This window comes from Cyprinodon tularosa, unplaced genomic scaffold (genome assembly GCF_016077235.1).
Source record: "Cyprinodon tularosa strain WSP-4 unplaced genomic scaffold, ASM1607723v1 ctg1134, whole genome shotgun sequence".
NCBI lineage: Eukaryota > Metazoa > Chordata > Actinopteri > Cyprinodontiformes > Cyprinodontidae > Cyprinodon > Cyprinodon tularosa.
This window is the reverse complement of record NW_024037931.1, coordinates 2041-19224: the sequence shown is the minus strand read 5'-3', so window position 1 is coordinate 19224 and position 17184 is coordinate 2041. Positions and strand designations below refer to the sequence as shown.

At 34.9% G+C, this 17184-nt stretch overlaps 1 protein-coding gene across 1 annotated transcript; it reads left to right on the top strand.

Moving 5' to 3' along the window:
• Window positions 1-2312: 2312 nt before the first annotated feature.
• On the top strand, window positions 2313-16682 carry LOC119795215 (helicase-like transcription factor). Its single transcript, XM_038303097.1, has 6 exons — window positions 2313-2339; window positions 11907-12106; window positions 15269-15435; window positions 15599-15729; window positions 15826-15911; window positions 16461-16682. The coding sequence occupies exons 2-6, from the start codon at window positions 11909-11911 to the stop codon at window positions 16665-16667; spliced, it is 789 nt and encodes a 262-aa protein (XP_038159025.1). The 5' UTR covers window positions 2313-2339; window positions 11907-11908; the 3' UTR covers window positions 16668-16682.
• Window positions 16683-17184: the final 502 nt, after the last annotated feature.

Here is a 17184-nt window from a genome sequence, read left to right as displayed (position 1 = left end):
GAGGAAGTTTTCTCCCGTGTGGGATCATTTTGAATAAGGTGATATATAAGTGATATAGCTCAGCTCACTACAAATGATTATAAAATCATAGAGGTCTCCTCTATGATTTTATAATCATTTGTAGTGAGCTGAGCTATATCTGTGTGCTTGCTCCATTTAATCAAGCGACAGTGGAGCTGTCTGAGCAAAAAGAGTGTCTGGATCAAAGGTAATCCCAATGCTCAAAATGTGGCACCACTAACAACAACGCAATGCATTAAATGTAACCATAGAAACCACAATCAATCTTGTGGAAAACCTGAAAAGAAGACTGCTAGAAACTCTGTCCAACCTTGAGTCATGAAGCGTAATGACAATACCAACACTGCTGGACCCTCGGTTCAAGGCGATGGCATTCTTAGGTGCGACAAAAGCCAACGATGCAGTGAAAAGACTAAAATCAGAGTGTGTGCGGCAGTAATGAGAAACGCTGTACCGACACAAATGGAAGATGCCAAAGCTGGACCTACAACTCAACCATCTCCTTCCAATCCAGGTATGTTATGATTCCTAATTGTGTTCATTTGTATTTTAATGTTCATACAAATCACTCCATGTGAATACAATGAATAAGTAACACAGATGCATTTTATTGTTTCCTCAGATGACAACCTGTGGCACCCGCTGGACATGAAAGTCAAGGAGAGCAAGGCCAATTCAAATGTCACCACCGATGCCATTTTCGAGGTACAAAGATACATCTCAGAGGAGAACACACTAAGATCACAGGATCCACTACAATACTGGAAATTTCAAAGACTAAATTACCCTACCTTGTACAAACTTGCAATGACATTTCTATGTACGCTGTCATCATCACTGCCCTGTTAAAGGGTGTTCTCAAAAGCAGGAGAAAAGGTTTGTAAGCGGCGCAATCACCTTGGCCCAAATAGGTTAACGCAGCTGATGTTTCTAAATAAAAATGTGTCAATGAACCTCGTTCAGTCTGTTTCCAGTCTTTATTGAAGTTGCCTGCAATTATTTTTTTAATCCAGCAGATGTCGCCATTAAGTGATACAGCTACACAGTTTCAACACAGTGTCGACACAATTTGGGAAATGTGCCATACGCCTCATCTGCCCATCACTAACAATAACCTAAAGATAAATCAGAAATTATGTGGGCAAATATGATTAAGTATTTATTATGTTGGGTTCAGTTAATTATATATATAGATATATATATATATATATATATATATATATATATATATATATATATATATATATATATATATATATATTTTATTTTATTTTTTTTCTTGGGGTGAGTCGTTTACTGTTTCCTTGCTTTACTCCTTATCAGTTGGTGGCGGTAATGCACTTTACACTAGTTTACCAACCGCCATAAAACCTCACACGAAGAAGAGGAAGAAAGGTATCCCAGAATTTAATATTAAAAAATGTAAGAGGATTTCTGATGACGTATCAGTGTTTACAGGGGAAATGATGGGAATTATTTTGGCTTTGAGTTGGATTGAAGATGTTCGTCCTTTAAGAAGTTTAATTTGCTCTGATTCAAGCTCATCATTATATTCAATTAAAAATAATCATTCCAATAGTAGACCAGACCTTCTATTGGAGATTCAGTTAATACTTTATAGAATTCAGACTATGGGATTAATTGTCATTTTTACATGGGTTCCATCTCATATAGGAGTAATAGGTAATGAATTGGCAGACAGATATGCAAAACAAGCTTCAAAAAACAGTTGCATTGAGATACTGATTCCATTTAGTAAAGAGGAGATAAAATCTATTATAAAACAAAAGGTTAAGGAAAGATGGCAGAAGCAGTGGGAGGAGGAAAGGACTGGTAGATGGCTTTATAGCATTCAAAGGAAAGTTGGGGTAATGAGGGGAACAGGAAGAAGTAGAAAAGATAATATCATATCCAGGTTACGTTTTGGTCATACAGGCTTAAACAGTACATTATTTATAATGGGAAGACATCCATCAGGAAATTGTGAATTTTGTTTTCAAGAAGAGACAGTAGAACATGTTTTGTTGTTTTGTCCAAAGTACTCTGAGGAGAGAAGGAAATTAGAATAGCGACTTCTAAAGAATAAGTTACAATTAAAAATATCAGATATGTTGGGATATTGCTCCTCCTCTGAATATTTACGTCATTTATTAAGATTTATTAAGAAAACTAAACTGATAGAAAGGATTTAGTTTTTTTTTGTTTTTTTTTAAGTTGCGTCCTGATCCACACTCCTTACCAGTAGGTGGCGGTAATGCACACCAATAAGTTGCTTGTCAACCGCCATTAAACAAGAAGAAAGAAAGAAAGGAAGAAAGGTATTAAGGTGGGGTGAGGGGAAGAAGGCGTGCAGCGAGCAGGAGAAGGTCGTTGGTTGTGCTTGGAGCGGAGGTTTTTCGGAGAAAAAACTGCCCAGGGAAGAAGGCGGAAAATCAAATTACAAATTGAAATTGTCAAAGGCGGATTGAGCATAAACTGGTATGTGAATGGTTCGGTTGGTAATGGAGTTAGGAGATGAGGAAGATATGGGTTTTGATGGGTGGACGCCAGTGGGGAGAGGAAGAGGGAGAGGACGTGAAAGAAACAAAAAAGACGAAGGAAAGGGAATGAGTGAAAGTCAAGGAAGTAAACGAGAACTGGAAGAAAGTAGCTCAGAGGAAGAAAGGATAGTTAGGAGGAAAGTTGTACGAGAGGAATTTAAAATAATATTAAAACTAAAAAATGAGGAAGGACAAGATAACATTAGCCCCATTGTGGTGTCAAGAGAAATAAAAAAGAAAATTGGGGATGTTGAAATGGTAAAGATGTTGAGAGATGGGAATCTGTTGGTGGTTTGTAAAAACGAAGAACAAAAGAACAAGGCTCTTAACGTGGAGAGTATTTGTAAAAAGAATGTGTTAGAGAAAAGAATCATTGGAGAAAATAAAAAAACTAGAGGAGTGATTTATGGGATCCCTCTAGATGAAGATCTTGATAAAATCAAGAAAAGTGTAGTTGGTGCCAAAGTGAGTAACTTAAAGAGACTGTCAAAAACAATAAACGGGGAAAGAGTAGGGAGTCTGTCAATACTCATGGAATTCGAAGAGAAAGAATTACCACTAAACATCAAAATAGGTTATCTCAGTTTTCAGGTCAGGCCTTATATCCCTCCACCACTTCGTTGCTTTAAATGTCAAAGATATGGTCACATAGCAGCAGTTTGCAAAGGAAAGCAGAGATGTCCAAAATGTGGAGAAGATCACAAATTAGAAGAGTGTAAAGAAGAAGTACAAGAAAAATGTTGTAACTGTGGAGGGAATCATAGAGTTACATTCGGAGGATGTGAAGTCAGGAAGAAAGCAAAAGAAGTCACTCAGATTAAAATGACCAAAAATATAAGCTATGCAGAGGCAGTTAAAAATGTGAAAGAACAGAAAATAAGAGAGGTTGAAAAAACGAGGCAAATTCCACTGCAAAGTGAGACACAGACAGAGGAAAAGATCGTGATACCAGTAGAAAAACTAATATTATTCATGGCATATGTCATCAACTGTACTGACCAAGCCAAGAATAAAACGGAGAAGATTAAAATTATAGTGAGGGGAGCGGAAAAGTTTTTGGGGTTTAAAGAGGGATCATGGGAGAGCATAAACAAAAAATTGGAGGTAGACGGGAAGCCAGGAACGTCTGGTGGAAATAATTCATGTTAATACTACAATGGAATGCAAGAAGTTTGATTGCTAACGGACAGGAACTTAAAGGATATATTGATAGTCTTGAGGAAAAACCAGAAATTATTTGTATTCAAGAAACATGGCTAAAAGAAACGTTGGATTTTGTGATTAACGGATATGGTAGTGTAAGAAGAGATAGGCAGGAGGGAGGAGGAGGTGGATGTGGTATATTTGTAAAAGAAGGGATACAATATCAGGTTTTAGGGAAAGGGAAAGAACTTGAATATATAATAATTGAAATTTGGGAACAAGGTGGTAAAGTTAAAATAATAAATTTTTATAATCCATGTAAATTATTATCAATTGAAATAATGGAGGAATTAACTGAATATTTGGAAGGAAATGTAATTTGGTGTGGGGATTTTAATGCTAATAGTACATTATGGGGTAAATGTAATGATAGAAATGGGAAAATAATAGAAGAATTAATAGAAAGTAAAAATCTTGTATGTATTAATGATGGGAGGGGAACTAGACTTAATATAAGAACAGGGATGGAATCAGCTATTGATTTAACAATAGTCTCAAATGGGTTAGCTAGTAATTGTGAATGGATCATTGATAAAAATACAACAATAGGTAGTGATCATTATCCCATTACAATAAAAGTAGGATTAAATATAAATAATAAAAATAGAAAGGTCAGTAAAAAATGGGATTTTAATAAAGCAGATTGGATTAAATTTAGATTTTTAAGTCAAATAAAATTAGAAAAAGTGGATATGGAAATGAATATAGATGATATAAATTTAAAAATTTGTGAGATAATCTTGGAAGCAGCAGATAAATCTGTGAAGAAAGTAGGCTGTAAAAATTCTAAGAAAATAGTACCATGGTGGACAAATGAATGTAAAGAAGCAATAAAAGCAAGAAACAAAGCATTTAAGGTATTAAGAGGTAACTTAAAGTATGAGAATTTAATTGATTATAAAAGAAAGCAAGCTATGGTAAGGAGAATAATTAAGAATACAAAGAGAGAATACTGGAGAAATTTTTGTAGCACAATAGGGAAGGAAACAAAAATAGAAAAAATTTGGAAAATGATTAGAAGAATGAATGGCATTAAAAGAGAATTCGAATATCCTATATTAAAAGTAGATAATATAAATATAGTTAAAGACGATGATAAAGTAGAAATATTGGCAAGAACATTCAGTAAAATCCACAGTTCTGACAATATTAGTGAGGAGGGTAGAAAAGGAAGAGAAAATACAAAACTCAAATATAAAGATGTGTTGCAGAATGAAGAAGAAGCAAATAATTTGTTAAATGTTGAATTCACAAAAGCTGAATTGAACTCTACATTTACAAAACTTAAAAATACAGCACCAGGGAAAGATAAAATATGGTATAGAATGATAAGTCAGCTCAGTGAAAAATCTAAAGGGATAATATTGGAATTTTATAATAAAATTTGGGAGGAGGGGAAATTACCAATGGAATGGAAAGAATCAATTATAGTACCAATAGCAAAACCAGGGAAAGATAAATCAATACCAGGAAATTATAGACCAATAGCTTTAACATCAAATTTGTGTAAAATAATGGAAAAAATGATTAACAATAGACTAATATTTTATTTAAATAGCAAGGGGTATATAGTAAATTATCAAAGTGGATTTCGAAAAGGGCGGAGTACTAATGATCCAACATTATGTCTAGAGCATGAAATTAGAAAGGCACAAGTTAATAAAGAAAATGTGGTGGCAGTATTTTTTGATATAGAAAAAGCGTATGATATGATGTGGGTAGAGGGATTATTAATTAAACTATATAGGTTGGGCATTAAAGGAAAGATATATCAATGGATTAAAGACTTTTTACTAAATAGGAAAATTCAAGTTAGAATCGGTGAAGTAACATCAGGAGTATATAGAGTAGAGAACGGTACACCACAGGGGAGTATAATAAGTCCGTTATTGTTCTCTATTATGATAAATGATATTTTTAAAGGTATTGATAAAGAAATGGGATGTTCACTCTTTGCGGATGATGGAGCGGTTTGGAAAAGAGGGAAGAATTTAGATTTCATTGTTAAAAAATTACAAGATGTTATTAATGAGCTAGAGAGATGGGCATGGCAATGGGGATTTAAGTTTTCAGTCGAAAAAACAAAAGTAATGGTATTTACTAGGAAAAAAATAAACAGGGAAGTAAAATTAAAATTATATAGTCAAGAGTTAGAGCAAGTAAAATGTATTAAATTTCTAGGATTATGGTTTGATGATAAACTAAAATGGAATGTACATATCCAGAAAGTTGTTGATAAAAGTAAGAAAATCTTAAATATTTTGAGATGTTTGGCTGGAAATGATTGGGGAGCAGATAGGCAATCTTTGAAACAGGTTTATACAGGTATGATAAGAGCTAACATAGATTTTGGTTGTATTGTTTACGGTTCAGCAGCAAAAGCACATTTGGTTAAACTAGAGGTAATACAACATCAAGCATTAAGATTGTGTTCTGGAGCGTTTAAAACCACACCAAGAGCAGCAATGGAAGTAGAGATGGGAGAAATGCCATTAGAATTAAGAAGATTAAGGTTGGAATTAAATTATTGGTTAAATTTGCAGAGCAATAATTCAGATCATCCAGCTATGGAAATTTTAAAACCATGTTGGGAAAAAGAAACAAAAGATATGGGGAGTCTTGGATGGACAATTGAAAATAAAATAAAAGAATTTAACATGAATAATCTGGAAATTAGTCATACAACACCAACATCAGTAATACCGCCATGGATTTTACCAGAAGCAACAGTAGATATGACAATCATGGAAAAGAAGCAGGATAAATCTTTCATCATTGATAGTAGTTCAGTACAGGTACATTTAAACAATTACTATCAGTATATTCAAATCTATACAGATGCATCAAAGATAACTGGAAAAGTAGGAATAGCGTTTGTTGTACCAGAATTCAATATAAGAATAGGAAAACGAATTACAGACGATTTATCAGTATACACAGGAGAAATGATGGCAATTTTATTGTCCTTACAATGGGTAGAAGAGATAAAACCATTAAAAACAATAATCTGTTCAGATTCAAGTTCTGCATTATTAAGTATTAAAAACAAGCAATCGGATAGTAGAATGGACATATTATTAGAAATTTTTCACACATTATATAGAATTAAAAATATGGGTGTGATAGTTATTTTTGTATGGGTTCCAGCGCATATTGGAATAGAAGGAAATGAGAGAGCAGATAAAATAGCAAAAGGGGCAATTCAAAAACCAATTAGCATTAAAGTTAAAACAAGTAAAGCTGAAGGAAAGAGTATGGTTAAGGAAAAACTGATGGAAAAGTGGCAGAAAAGGTGGGATGAAGAAATAACAGGAAGATGGTTTTATAAAATTCAGAAGAAGGTTAAAGAAAGAAGAAAGGGAAAAAGAAATAGAAAAGAGGAAAGAGTGATAACCAGGATAAGATTTGGGCATACTGGACTTAACTACTCACTTTTTAAAATTCAAAAACATGCAACTGGTAAATGTGAATATTGTGGAGAATGGGAAACAGTAGAACATGTTATTCTAGAATGTGATAAATATGAAAGAGAGAGAAGATGTATGATAAAAGAGTTTGAAAGTATTAAGGTAAAATTTATGTTAATAGATATTTTGAGGGAAAGTTTGGAGAGCAAACATATACAAATAGTTATTAGATTCTTAAAGAAAACTAAGATATTCAGTAGAATTTGATAGAGTAGACATAAGAGTGAATGTGTGGATGATAGTGATGAGTAGAATATAAATATGGATGTAAGTTTGTTTGTGTGGGTTGGTAGGTGTATGTATGAGTATATATAGATATATATATACAAAAAGAGCGTTAGACCAACGAGAGCCACACTCCATACCAGTAAGTGGCGGTAATGCTACTATTAAGTTTGTTGCCAACCGCCAATAAACACAACAAGAAGAAGAAGAAGAAAGGTATTAATGGCAAACTGTAAAATCGCTCCTATTCATATTTCGTTTAACTACGGATAGAAGCTAACTGAAATGTAAAGAAGGTCTTGACGGTGTGCGTAGTTATGTTTTCCGTCGGTCTTCTTTCATCGACCGGCTGTATGTGAGAGCTGAAACTTATCAGGTCTCTCCTTGTTCATAGAATTTTTACGGAGTGTGTTGGTTGTCAGAAGGACTAGGAGCAGCGCGCGAAAAACAAAACACGGAAATATATCGGATTTTGAAAAGGCGGATTTGGGCATAAACTAGTATGTGAATGGTTCGGTTGGCAATGGAGAAAGAAAATGAGGAAGTCATGGATTTTGAAGGGTGGGCGCCAGTAGGAGGAGGAAGAGGGAGAAATAAAACAGATGAAGGAAAGGGTGGTGATATTCGAGGAAGTAAACAAGAATTGGAAGGAATTATTTCAGAAGAAGAAAGGATAAAGTTATGAGGGAGGAATTCAAAGTAATTTTAAAACTTAAGAACGAGGAAGAACAAGATAACAGCCCCATTGCGGTGTCAAGAGAAATAAAAAGGAAAATTGGAGATTTTGAAATGGTAAAGATTTTAGAGATGGAAATCTATCGGTAGTTTGTAAAGGGAAGCAGAAATGTCAAAAATGTGAAGATCACAAGTTTGAAGAATGTAAAGAAGTACAAGAAAAATGTTGCAACTGTGGAGGGCAACATAGTTACTTATGGAGGATGTGAAGTAAGGAAGAAGGCAAAGGAAATTATACAGACTAAAATGACTAAGAACATAAGCTATGCAGAAGCAGTTAAAAATGTGAAGGAACAGAAAACGAGAGAGTGGAAAAATCAACAATTCAAATTCCAAAGCAAGACAGAGTAATAATACATTTTATTTGACAGCGCCTTTCTGGACACTCAAGGTCACTTTACAGAAAAAAAGGGAGTACAGTCGGAAGAAAATATCCCAATGTCAGTAGAAAAACTAATATCATCTGTAGAATATGTCATCAACTTTACTGACCAAGCCAAACATTAAACTGAGAAGATTAAAATAATAGTGAGAGGAGCTGAAAGGTTTTTGGGGTTTAAAGAGGGATCATGGGAGAACATAAATAAAAAGTTGGAGGTAGATGGGAGACCAGGACCATCAAGTGAAACATGTAAATATTACAAAGGAATGCAAGAACTTTAATTGCTAACAGACAAAAACTTAAAGGTTATATTGATAGTCTTGAAGAACAACCAGAAATTATTTGTGTTCAGGAAACATGGTTAAAAACAACATTAGATGTTGTGATCAAAGGATATAATACTGTAAGAAGAGATCGAGAGGAAGGAGGTGGAGAAGGATGTGTAATATTTTTAAAACAAGGGTTACAATATCACCTAGTAGGAAAAGGGAAATAAGTTGAATATACATAGTATTTAAGAAATGGGAAAAAGAAGGAAAATTGTGAATAATAAATTGGTATAATCCATGTAAAACATTATCAATTGAAATAATGAGTTAACTGAATGTTTGGAAGGGAAAGTAATTTGGCGTGGGGATTTTAATGCAAAAAGTACATTGTGGTGTAGATGTAATGATAAAAATTGACAAGTTATAGAAGAATTAATGAAAATAAAAAATCTTGTATTAATGATGGGAGGTGAACAAGAATTAATGTTAGGACAGGGATCGAATCAGTTATTGATTTAACAATTGTATCAAATGTGTTAGCTAGTATATGTGAGTGGTTCATTGATAAAAAATCAACAATAGGTAGTGATTACAATCCTATAACAAGATTTTATTTAAATAACAGAATATAAAAGTCAATAAAAAACTTAATTTCAATAAGGCAGACTGGATTAAATTTAGAGGAGACGAAGTTTTAGATTGAGTCAAATGAACTTAGGACAAGTAGATATGAGGATGGATATAAATGTGTAAGATAATCATGGAAGCAGCAGATAATTCTATAAAGAAAACAGGGTGTAAAAATGATAAAATGGTACCATGGTGGACAAATGAATGTAAGGAAGCAATACAGTTAAGAAATACAGCTTTTAAGGTAGTAAAATATAATCCAGTTTTTAAAAATTTTGTTGATTATAAAAGAAACCAAGCAATGGTAAGGAGAACTGTTAAGAATGCAAAAAGAGAATATTGGTGAAGTTTTTGTAGCACATTAGGGAAAGAAACAACGATAGAACATGTTTGGAAGATAATTAGAAAAATGAATACCATAAAGAGAGAGTTTGAAAATCCTATTTCAAAATAGATAATATAATAAAAGATGTAGATAAAGTTGAAATATTGGCAAGGACATTTAGTAAAATTCACAGCTCAAATAATATTAATGAAGAGGGAAGAAAAGGAAGAGAAAATACGAAACTTAAATATAAAGATTTATTGGAGAGTGTAGAAGAAACAAATAATTTATTGAATGCTGAGTTTACAAAAGCCGAATTAAAATATGCACTTAGGAAGACAAAAAAAAAATACAGCACCAGGTAAAGATCCAATTTGGTTTAGAATGATAAAACAACTCAGTGAAAAATCAAAAGATATAATATTGCAATTATGCAATAAAATTTGGGAGGAGGGAAAATTATGGTCGAACTGGAAGGAATCGATTACAGTACCAATAGCTAAACCAGGAAATGATAACTGTAACCCAGAAAATTACAGACCAATAGCTTTAACATCAAATTTATGCAAAATAATGGACAACATGATTAATAACAGACTAGTATATTATTCAAATAATAAAGGATATATGTCAAAATATCAAAGCAGTTTTGGAAAAGGGAGGAGTACTAATGATCCAGCGCTACATATAGAGCATGAAATTAGAAGAGCAAAAGTAAATAATATTTTTTATATAGAAAAAGCACATGATATGATGTGGGTTGAGGGATTAACAATTAAATTAAACATGTTGGGTATTAAAGGGAAAATATTTAAAATGATTCAAGCTTTTTTAACAAATAGGAAAATACAAGTTAGAGTTGGTGAAGTGATCTCAGGGAAATATACAGTAGAAAATGGAACCCCGCAAGGGGAGTATTGTAAGTCCGTCACTGTTCTCAATTATGATAAATGATGTATTTAACGATATTGGAAAAGAAATGGGATGTTCACTTTTTGCAGATGATAAAGCTGTTTGGAAAAGAGGGAAAAATGTAGATTTCATTGTAAAGAAATTACAAGAGATTATTATTGAAATAGAGAAATGGGCGAAAACGAATTTCAAATGGATTAGTATACACAGAGGAAATGTTGGCAATATTATTAGCTTTACAATTGGTAGAAGACATAAAACCATGAAAAACAGTAATTTGTTCAGATTCAAGCTCGCTCTGCATTATTAAGTTTAAAATATAACCAGTCAGATAGTAGGATGGACATTCTATTAGAAAAATTTCGTACATTATTCTGAATTAAAAATATGGGTTTGATTGTTGTATCTGTGTGTGTTCCAGCACATATTGGAGTAGAAGGAAACTAGAGGGCAGATAAAATGGCAAAGAGAGCAAATCCAAATCCTATTAGTTTTACAGTTAAAACAAGTACATCGAAGGGAAAGAGTATTATTAAAGAATAACTGATGGAAAATGGGGAAAAAAGGTGGGATGAAGAAAAAACGGGAAGGTAGTTTTATAAAATTCAGAAGATAGTAGGAAAAAGAAGAGATGGAAGACAAAATAGAAAGGAGGAGAGAGTGATAACAAGGTTAAGATTTGGGCATACAGGACTTAATTATACACTTTTCTAATTTCGAAAGCATACCACTGGCAAATGTGATTACTGTGGAAAATATGAAACATTAGAACATGTTAAATTCAAAAATATGAAGGCGAGAGAAGATATATGAGAGAGTTTGACTGTATTAAGAAAAAGATTAATTTATTAGATATTTTGAGGCAGAATTTGGGGAGTAAACATATAAAGATAATTATTCTATTTTTAAAGAAAAAATATTTAATAGAATTTGATTATAGAGAGGGCGAATGTGTGTATGATATAGACGGGTAGAATGCAAAGTTATGTATACCGAAAGTATGTAGTTTTTTTTTTTTTTGTTCCTTAGAAAGTTTTTATATGTTTATTAGTAGATAGTCCAATCAAACCACACTCCATACCATGAAGTGGCGGTAATGCTACTAAATGTTTGTTGCCAACCTCCAATAAATTCAACAAGAAGAAAAAGAAGATACACATTTTCATATTAAATGTATTCTCTGTTTTATGTTTGCAGACATGTTTTCCCGCCATTGGAGGTTTGGTGCTGTCAGGTTCACCGATGTGGACCTCTTTGCAGACGGTTCAGAGTCCGGTGCAGAGACTCTTTCCCAGGCTATCAGAACCGCTGCCTCCGAGCAGCCGGACGCAGATGGCAGCGTGCTATTTGGCCAGCTGCGGGGCACTGTGGTTGGGCTCAGATATTACTCTGGTGTGGTGAGGAACACCTGTATTTATTAACGCCTTGTAGCTTCCCTCTTCTGTCCAGGCTCATTATCTACAATCAGTAGATCATTTGGTGCTATCCTAAAACATTTATTTGCTTTAAGATTTTATTTATAGTAAATAAGGGAAATTAGATGAATGTTACATGGACATTTCAGTAGTACTTTACCAGATCATAAAGTAGGTGTGTAGCCTCATAACATTTCTGAAAAAGTTGTATGTCAAAAAAGCTGGAATTTTTAAGGGCTTGGAAAAAATTTTATGGTTTAAATGGAATGTATGTAATGTAAAAAAAACTGTGAAAGTTGAGATATTTTAGAAATCTGGAGTATTTGGATGGTTTGTGTGATTAAGGATAATCAAGTAGTTGAACAATTTATACCTAGAAAACATGTTTCTCAAGATCAAAGAAAGGGTTCCGTTATAAATATTCTATTATTTAATGAAATACATATTTGTTACTAGTCTCATGTTATATTATATATATATTATATATATATATATATATATATATATATATATATATATACACTCACCCGCCACTTTATTAGGTACCCCATGCTAGTAACGGGTTGGACCCCCTTTTGCCTTCAGAACTGCCTCAATTCTTCGTGACATAGATTCAACAAGGTGCTGGAAGCATTCCTCAGGGAATTTGGTCCATATTGACATGATGGCATCACACAGTTGCCGCAGATTTGTCGGCTGCACATCCATGATGCAAATCTCCCGTTCCACCACATCCCAAAGATGCTCTATTGGATTGAGATCTGTGGAGGCCATTTGAGTACAGTGTTAGGTTTTATTATTTATACATCATGTGCATTGTTATTTGTTAGTCAGATTAGACAGAGCAGAAGGCCTTCCTTCACATTGTGGATGTTGCGGTGTGTACGGAGGTCATCTAATCAGGACAGCCTTCGTGTCTCTAAGAATACACAGGATATGGGCACATCTTGGAGCCGGACTGATAGGAGAGCCACTGTATCTGTAACCCTGAGACAGAGAGGCAACCTGCATGAAGTTCAAGACATGGATGGCGTGTCAGTTTCTGATACGGACAACTAAGCATCCACATGATGCAACACAGACTCAGAACGTATAAGAAGCAGGAGATGACGTTGTTCGGGGCTCAAACTATGCCGGATGCTTGCAGACGTGATTTTTGAGACCACAGCTGTGCATAGCTCTAAGCATTTTTCTCTGTCCTGTAACGACCTGATCTGGAATAAACTCTGTTACTTTTTACTCCTGTTTTTATAGTCGTTTTTGATATGGTTTTACCCAGTTTGAGTTAAGAGTGGTAAATAACTTCCTCCCAGGAAAAGAACCGATGAGGAGGCCCCCGGGGCGCTACAGCCTTTAGTTCCAAGGGGACAAATCCTCCTCACTTTAACAACAATGAACTCATTGTCATGTTCAAGAAACCAGTCTGAGATGATTCCAGCTTTATGACATGGCGCATTATCCTGCTGAAAGTAGCCATCAGAAGTTGGGTACATTGTGGTCATAAAGGGATGGACATGGTCAGCAACAATACTCAGGTAGGCTGTGGCGTTGCAACAATGCTCAATTGGTACCAAGGGGCCCAAAGAGTGCCAAGAAAATATTCCCCACACCATGACACCACCACCACCAGCCTGAACCGTTGATACAAGGCAGGATGGATCCATGCTTTCATGTTGTAGACGCCAAATTCTGACCCTACCATCCGAACGTCGCAGCAGAAATCGAGACTCATCCGACCAGGCAACGTTTTTCCAATCTTCTATTGTCCAATTTCTATGAGCTTGTGCAAATTGTAGCCTCAGTTTCCCGTCTTAGCTGAAAGGAGTGGCACCCGGTGTGGTCTTCTGCTGCTGTAGCCCATCTGCCTCAAAGTTCGACGTACTGTGCGTTCAGAGATGCTCTTCTGCCCACCTTGGTTGTAACGGGTGGTTATTTGAGTCACTGTTGCCCTTCTATCAGCTTGAGCCAGTCTGGCCATTCTCCTCTGACCTCTGGCATCAACTAGGCATTTCCGCCCACAGAACTGCCGCTCACTGGATGTTTTTTCTTTTTCGGACCATTCTCTGTAAACCCTAGAGATGGTTGTGCGTGAAAATCCCAGTAGATCAGCAGTTTCTGAAATACTCAGACCAGCCCTTCTGGCACCAACAATCATGCCACGTTCAAAGTCACTCAAATCACCTTTCTTCCCCATACTGATGCTCGCTTTGAACTGCAGGAGATTGTCTTGACCATGTCTACATGCCTAAATGCACTGAGTTGCCGCCATGTGATTGGCTGCTTAGAAATTAAGTGTTAACGAGCAGTTGGACAGGTGTACCTAATAAAGTGGCCGGTGAGTGTGTATATATATATATATATATATATATATATATATATATATATATATATATATATATACACATATATGTATGTGTGTGTATGTGTGTGTGTGCGTGTTTATTTATATGTGTGTGTGTTTTTATTAATACATATGTTTATATTCTTTTTTTGCTTTTGCTGTAAAATCCTCTTTTAGCTGGATCACATCCACACACATTAAAGAATTTAATTATGTTAAATTCATTCAGTGGATTTCTTCACTCTTATTTTTTTCTCACTGTGTAAAACATAGAGAATGCTATTGTTTTTGTATTAGTTCCTTTTTAATTCAGTTTTGTTATAATTTGAGGCACAAATCATATCAAACCAAAATATGAATGATGAGTTCAGCTCTGATCAAGGATATAGGATGGATGTAACTGGACAGTTTTATGATTAAAAGCAATAATTCTGTATTGTCATGTCCTATGGTTACGCTTTTCAGCCTTCAACAATGGCTTAATAGCCAAAAACGATTCAGATAAAGATCAAAATAACTGTTACTTAGTATTTTAAAAATATCTTGTCAAATCCATCTGGTTCATCCCTAACTTGTGGAAATATTTAAAAACTTCATCATCTGCCAATAACATGGCACAAAAAGTACAGAAAATATTTGGTCGCTTTGAGTTGAAATAAGAACATATTTAGTCATAAAAAGAAGAAGAAAAAAAATTTTGATCAGATCCAAGTGCCCTTTTGTGCACATTGCTGGTTCTTTTTACTTGATAATGACAAAGAAAATAATCCTCTTAAACATAGCAATACTATGTTTCTTTACAGGTAAACCGTGGGGAGATGGTGAGTTTGGTACGGGAGCCGCAAAATCCGTACGACCGGAATGCGGTGATGGTCACCAACGTTTTAGGCCGACAGGTGGGACACATTAAGAAGGAGCTGGCTGCAGCCATGGCATATGTTATGGATAAAAACCTGGCCAAAGTAGAGGGGTGAGTTCTGATTGGCAGAATGATTTTAGGTCAAAATTATCATTAGAAAAAATCCAAGAATCCGTAAGAATACACGGATACAAAGGGCTGTTAACTACCTCTCTGTTGTGCTCAGTGATTAGAGTCTGTTGAAGCTAAGTGTGTGTATGAATGTCATTGTTAGGGTGGTTTACTCAGGGACCAACAACACCTTCTCCATGCCGGTTACACTTTCATTCCTGGGGAGCGAAGAGAACAAGGATGCTGTGATGAAGTACATGGCGAGTCGAGGGTACAAACTGGACACAGAAGGAGGTGGACCTGCAGTTATGCACACCGTGTTTAAATCTCACCCTTGGGTTCCTTATTTTTTTAGTCAGTAACAGTGACACTAACTGCTTTCTCTTTCAGGTGCAATGGGGAAAGCTTCTGGCTCTGCTGGCGCTCGCTCGTTTTCCTTCAAGAAAGGTGTGACCATCCCGCTAACTGCAGATGAGGTGAGGGTTTGGTTTAGGTCTGACTGAAGCTGAAAGGGCAAATCAGGAAAGATCAGGGTGATCTGGCCTTATTGTTGTGTGTTAAAAAAAACTAAAAAATAACCTCCTGCCATAATCATTTTCTAACAAGAAATCTGTTTAAAAATGTTTTGCTCAGAGGTAAAGTCTGGCATTTTTACAACAACAAATGCTAATTAGTTGTCATCCAGCAATTCTATTCCAGACACTTTGCAGTTAAATTAAAGATTTTGCTCTAGTGCTGAACATTATATATCACAACTTGTGCAGCGTCACAGAGACCGATTTGAAATGTTATTAGTGCTGTGCATGCAAATCTTGCATATACATGATGTAGTGTAAACTTGTCAGCCTATCTTTTTGTGTTCTCAGTGCCTGGTTGAATGTCCTTAGTGATCAATAGGCTAAAGCTATCCAGATAATTGCGCGTAGTATAATGAAGGAAGAGAGCCAAAAAAATTCTGGTTGTCATTGATGTTGTAGCACCAGTCACTAAAGTAGTGTAGTATTATTATTTTGTATGTCTTCCAGCTGAAGAATGCATTTGACAATTTATTTGAGGGTTTGATGGAGAGCAAAGATGGGGAGAAAGAGGCAGCTGAGGTAAGTTGTGCTGCTAACCATTGCACTATAACATTCATTTTATTTTTGTATTTACAGGTTTGTTTGTGTTTTTTGGTAGAATGTTTAACATTATTTTCACTCTCTCACCAGTATTTTTTTGGACAGACATCTTAGATTTATTCTTGGTTTTCGTCTTGAGGATGAAACCTATTATTCGTTTTAGTTACATCTTTATAGTTTTAGTCTGGGTTTGGTTGACTAAAGCCCATAAAGGTTTTAGTCTAGTTTTAGTCGGTTTTATGTTGCAATTCATAAAAGGGCTTACCTTTACAGTTTCAAATGACAAGCATATTCTCTACCAGACTGACAGCTCTTACCTTGATACTACAATTGCTGGAGATACAAAGCTTCTCTGCAGTTCATCATTGCTGTTGGGCATAAAGCTTTGATTTATAGAATTCAAATAAACTTTTTTATTAAGTAATGCCATAATTTATAAAACATTATCTCACAAAGTCAGGGAAAATTGCAGATCTAGTTCAACACATCATATTGGTTAATATAGCAGACAAACAAGCTAACAAAATATACAATAAAGGAATGGTTTTAGACATACAAGGCTTCCATCGAAAAGCAAATACTTCCTGATCTACTGTGATTTATGCATTACACACAGATCAATAAAATCATC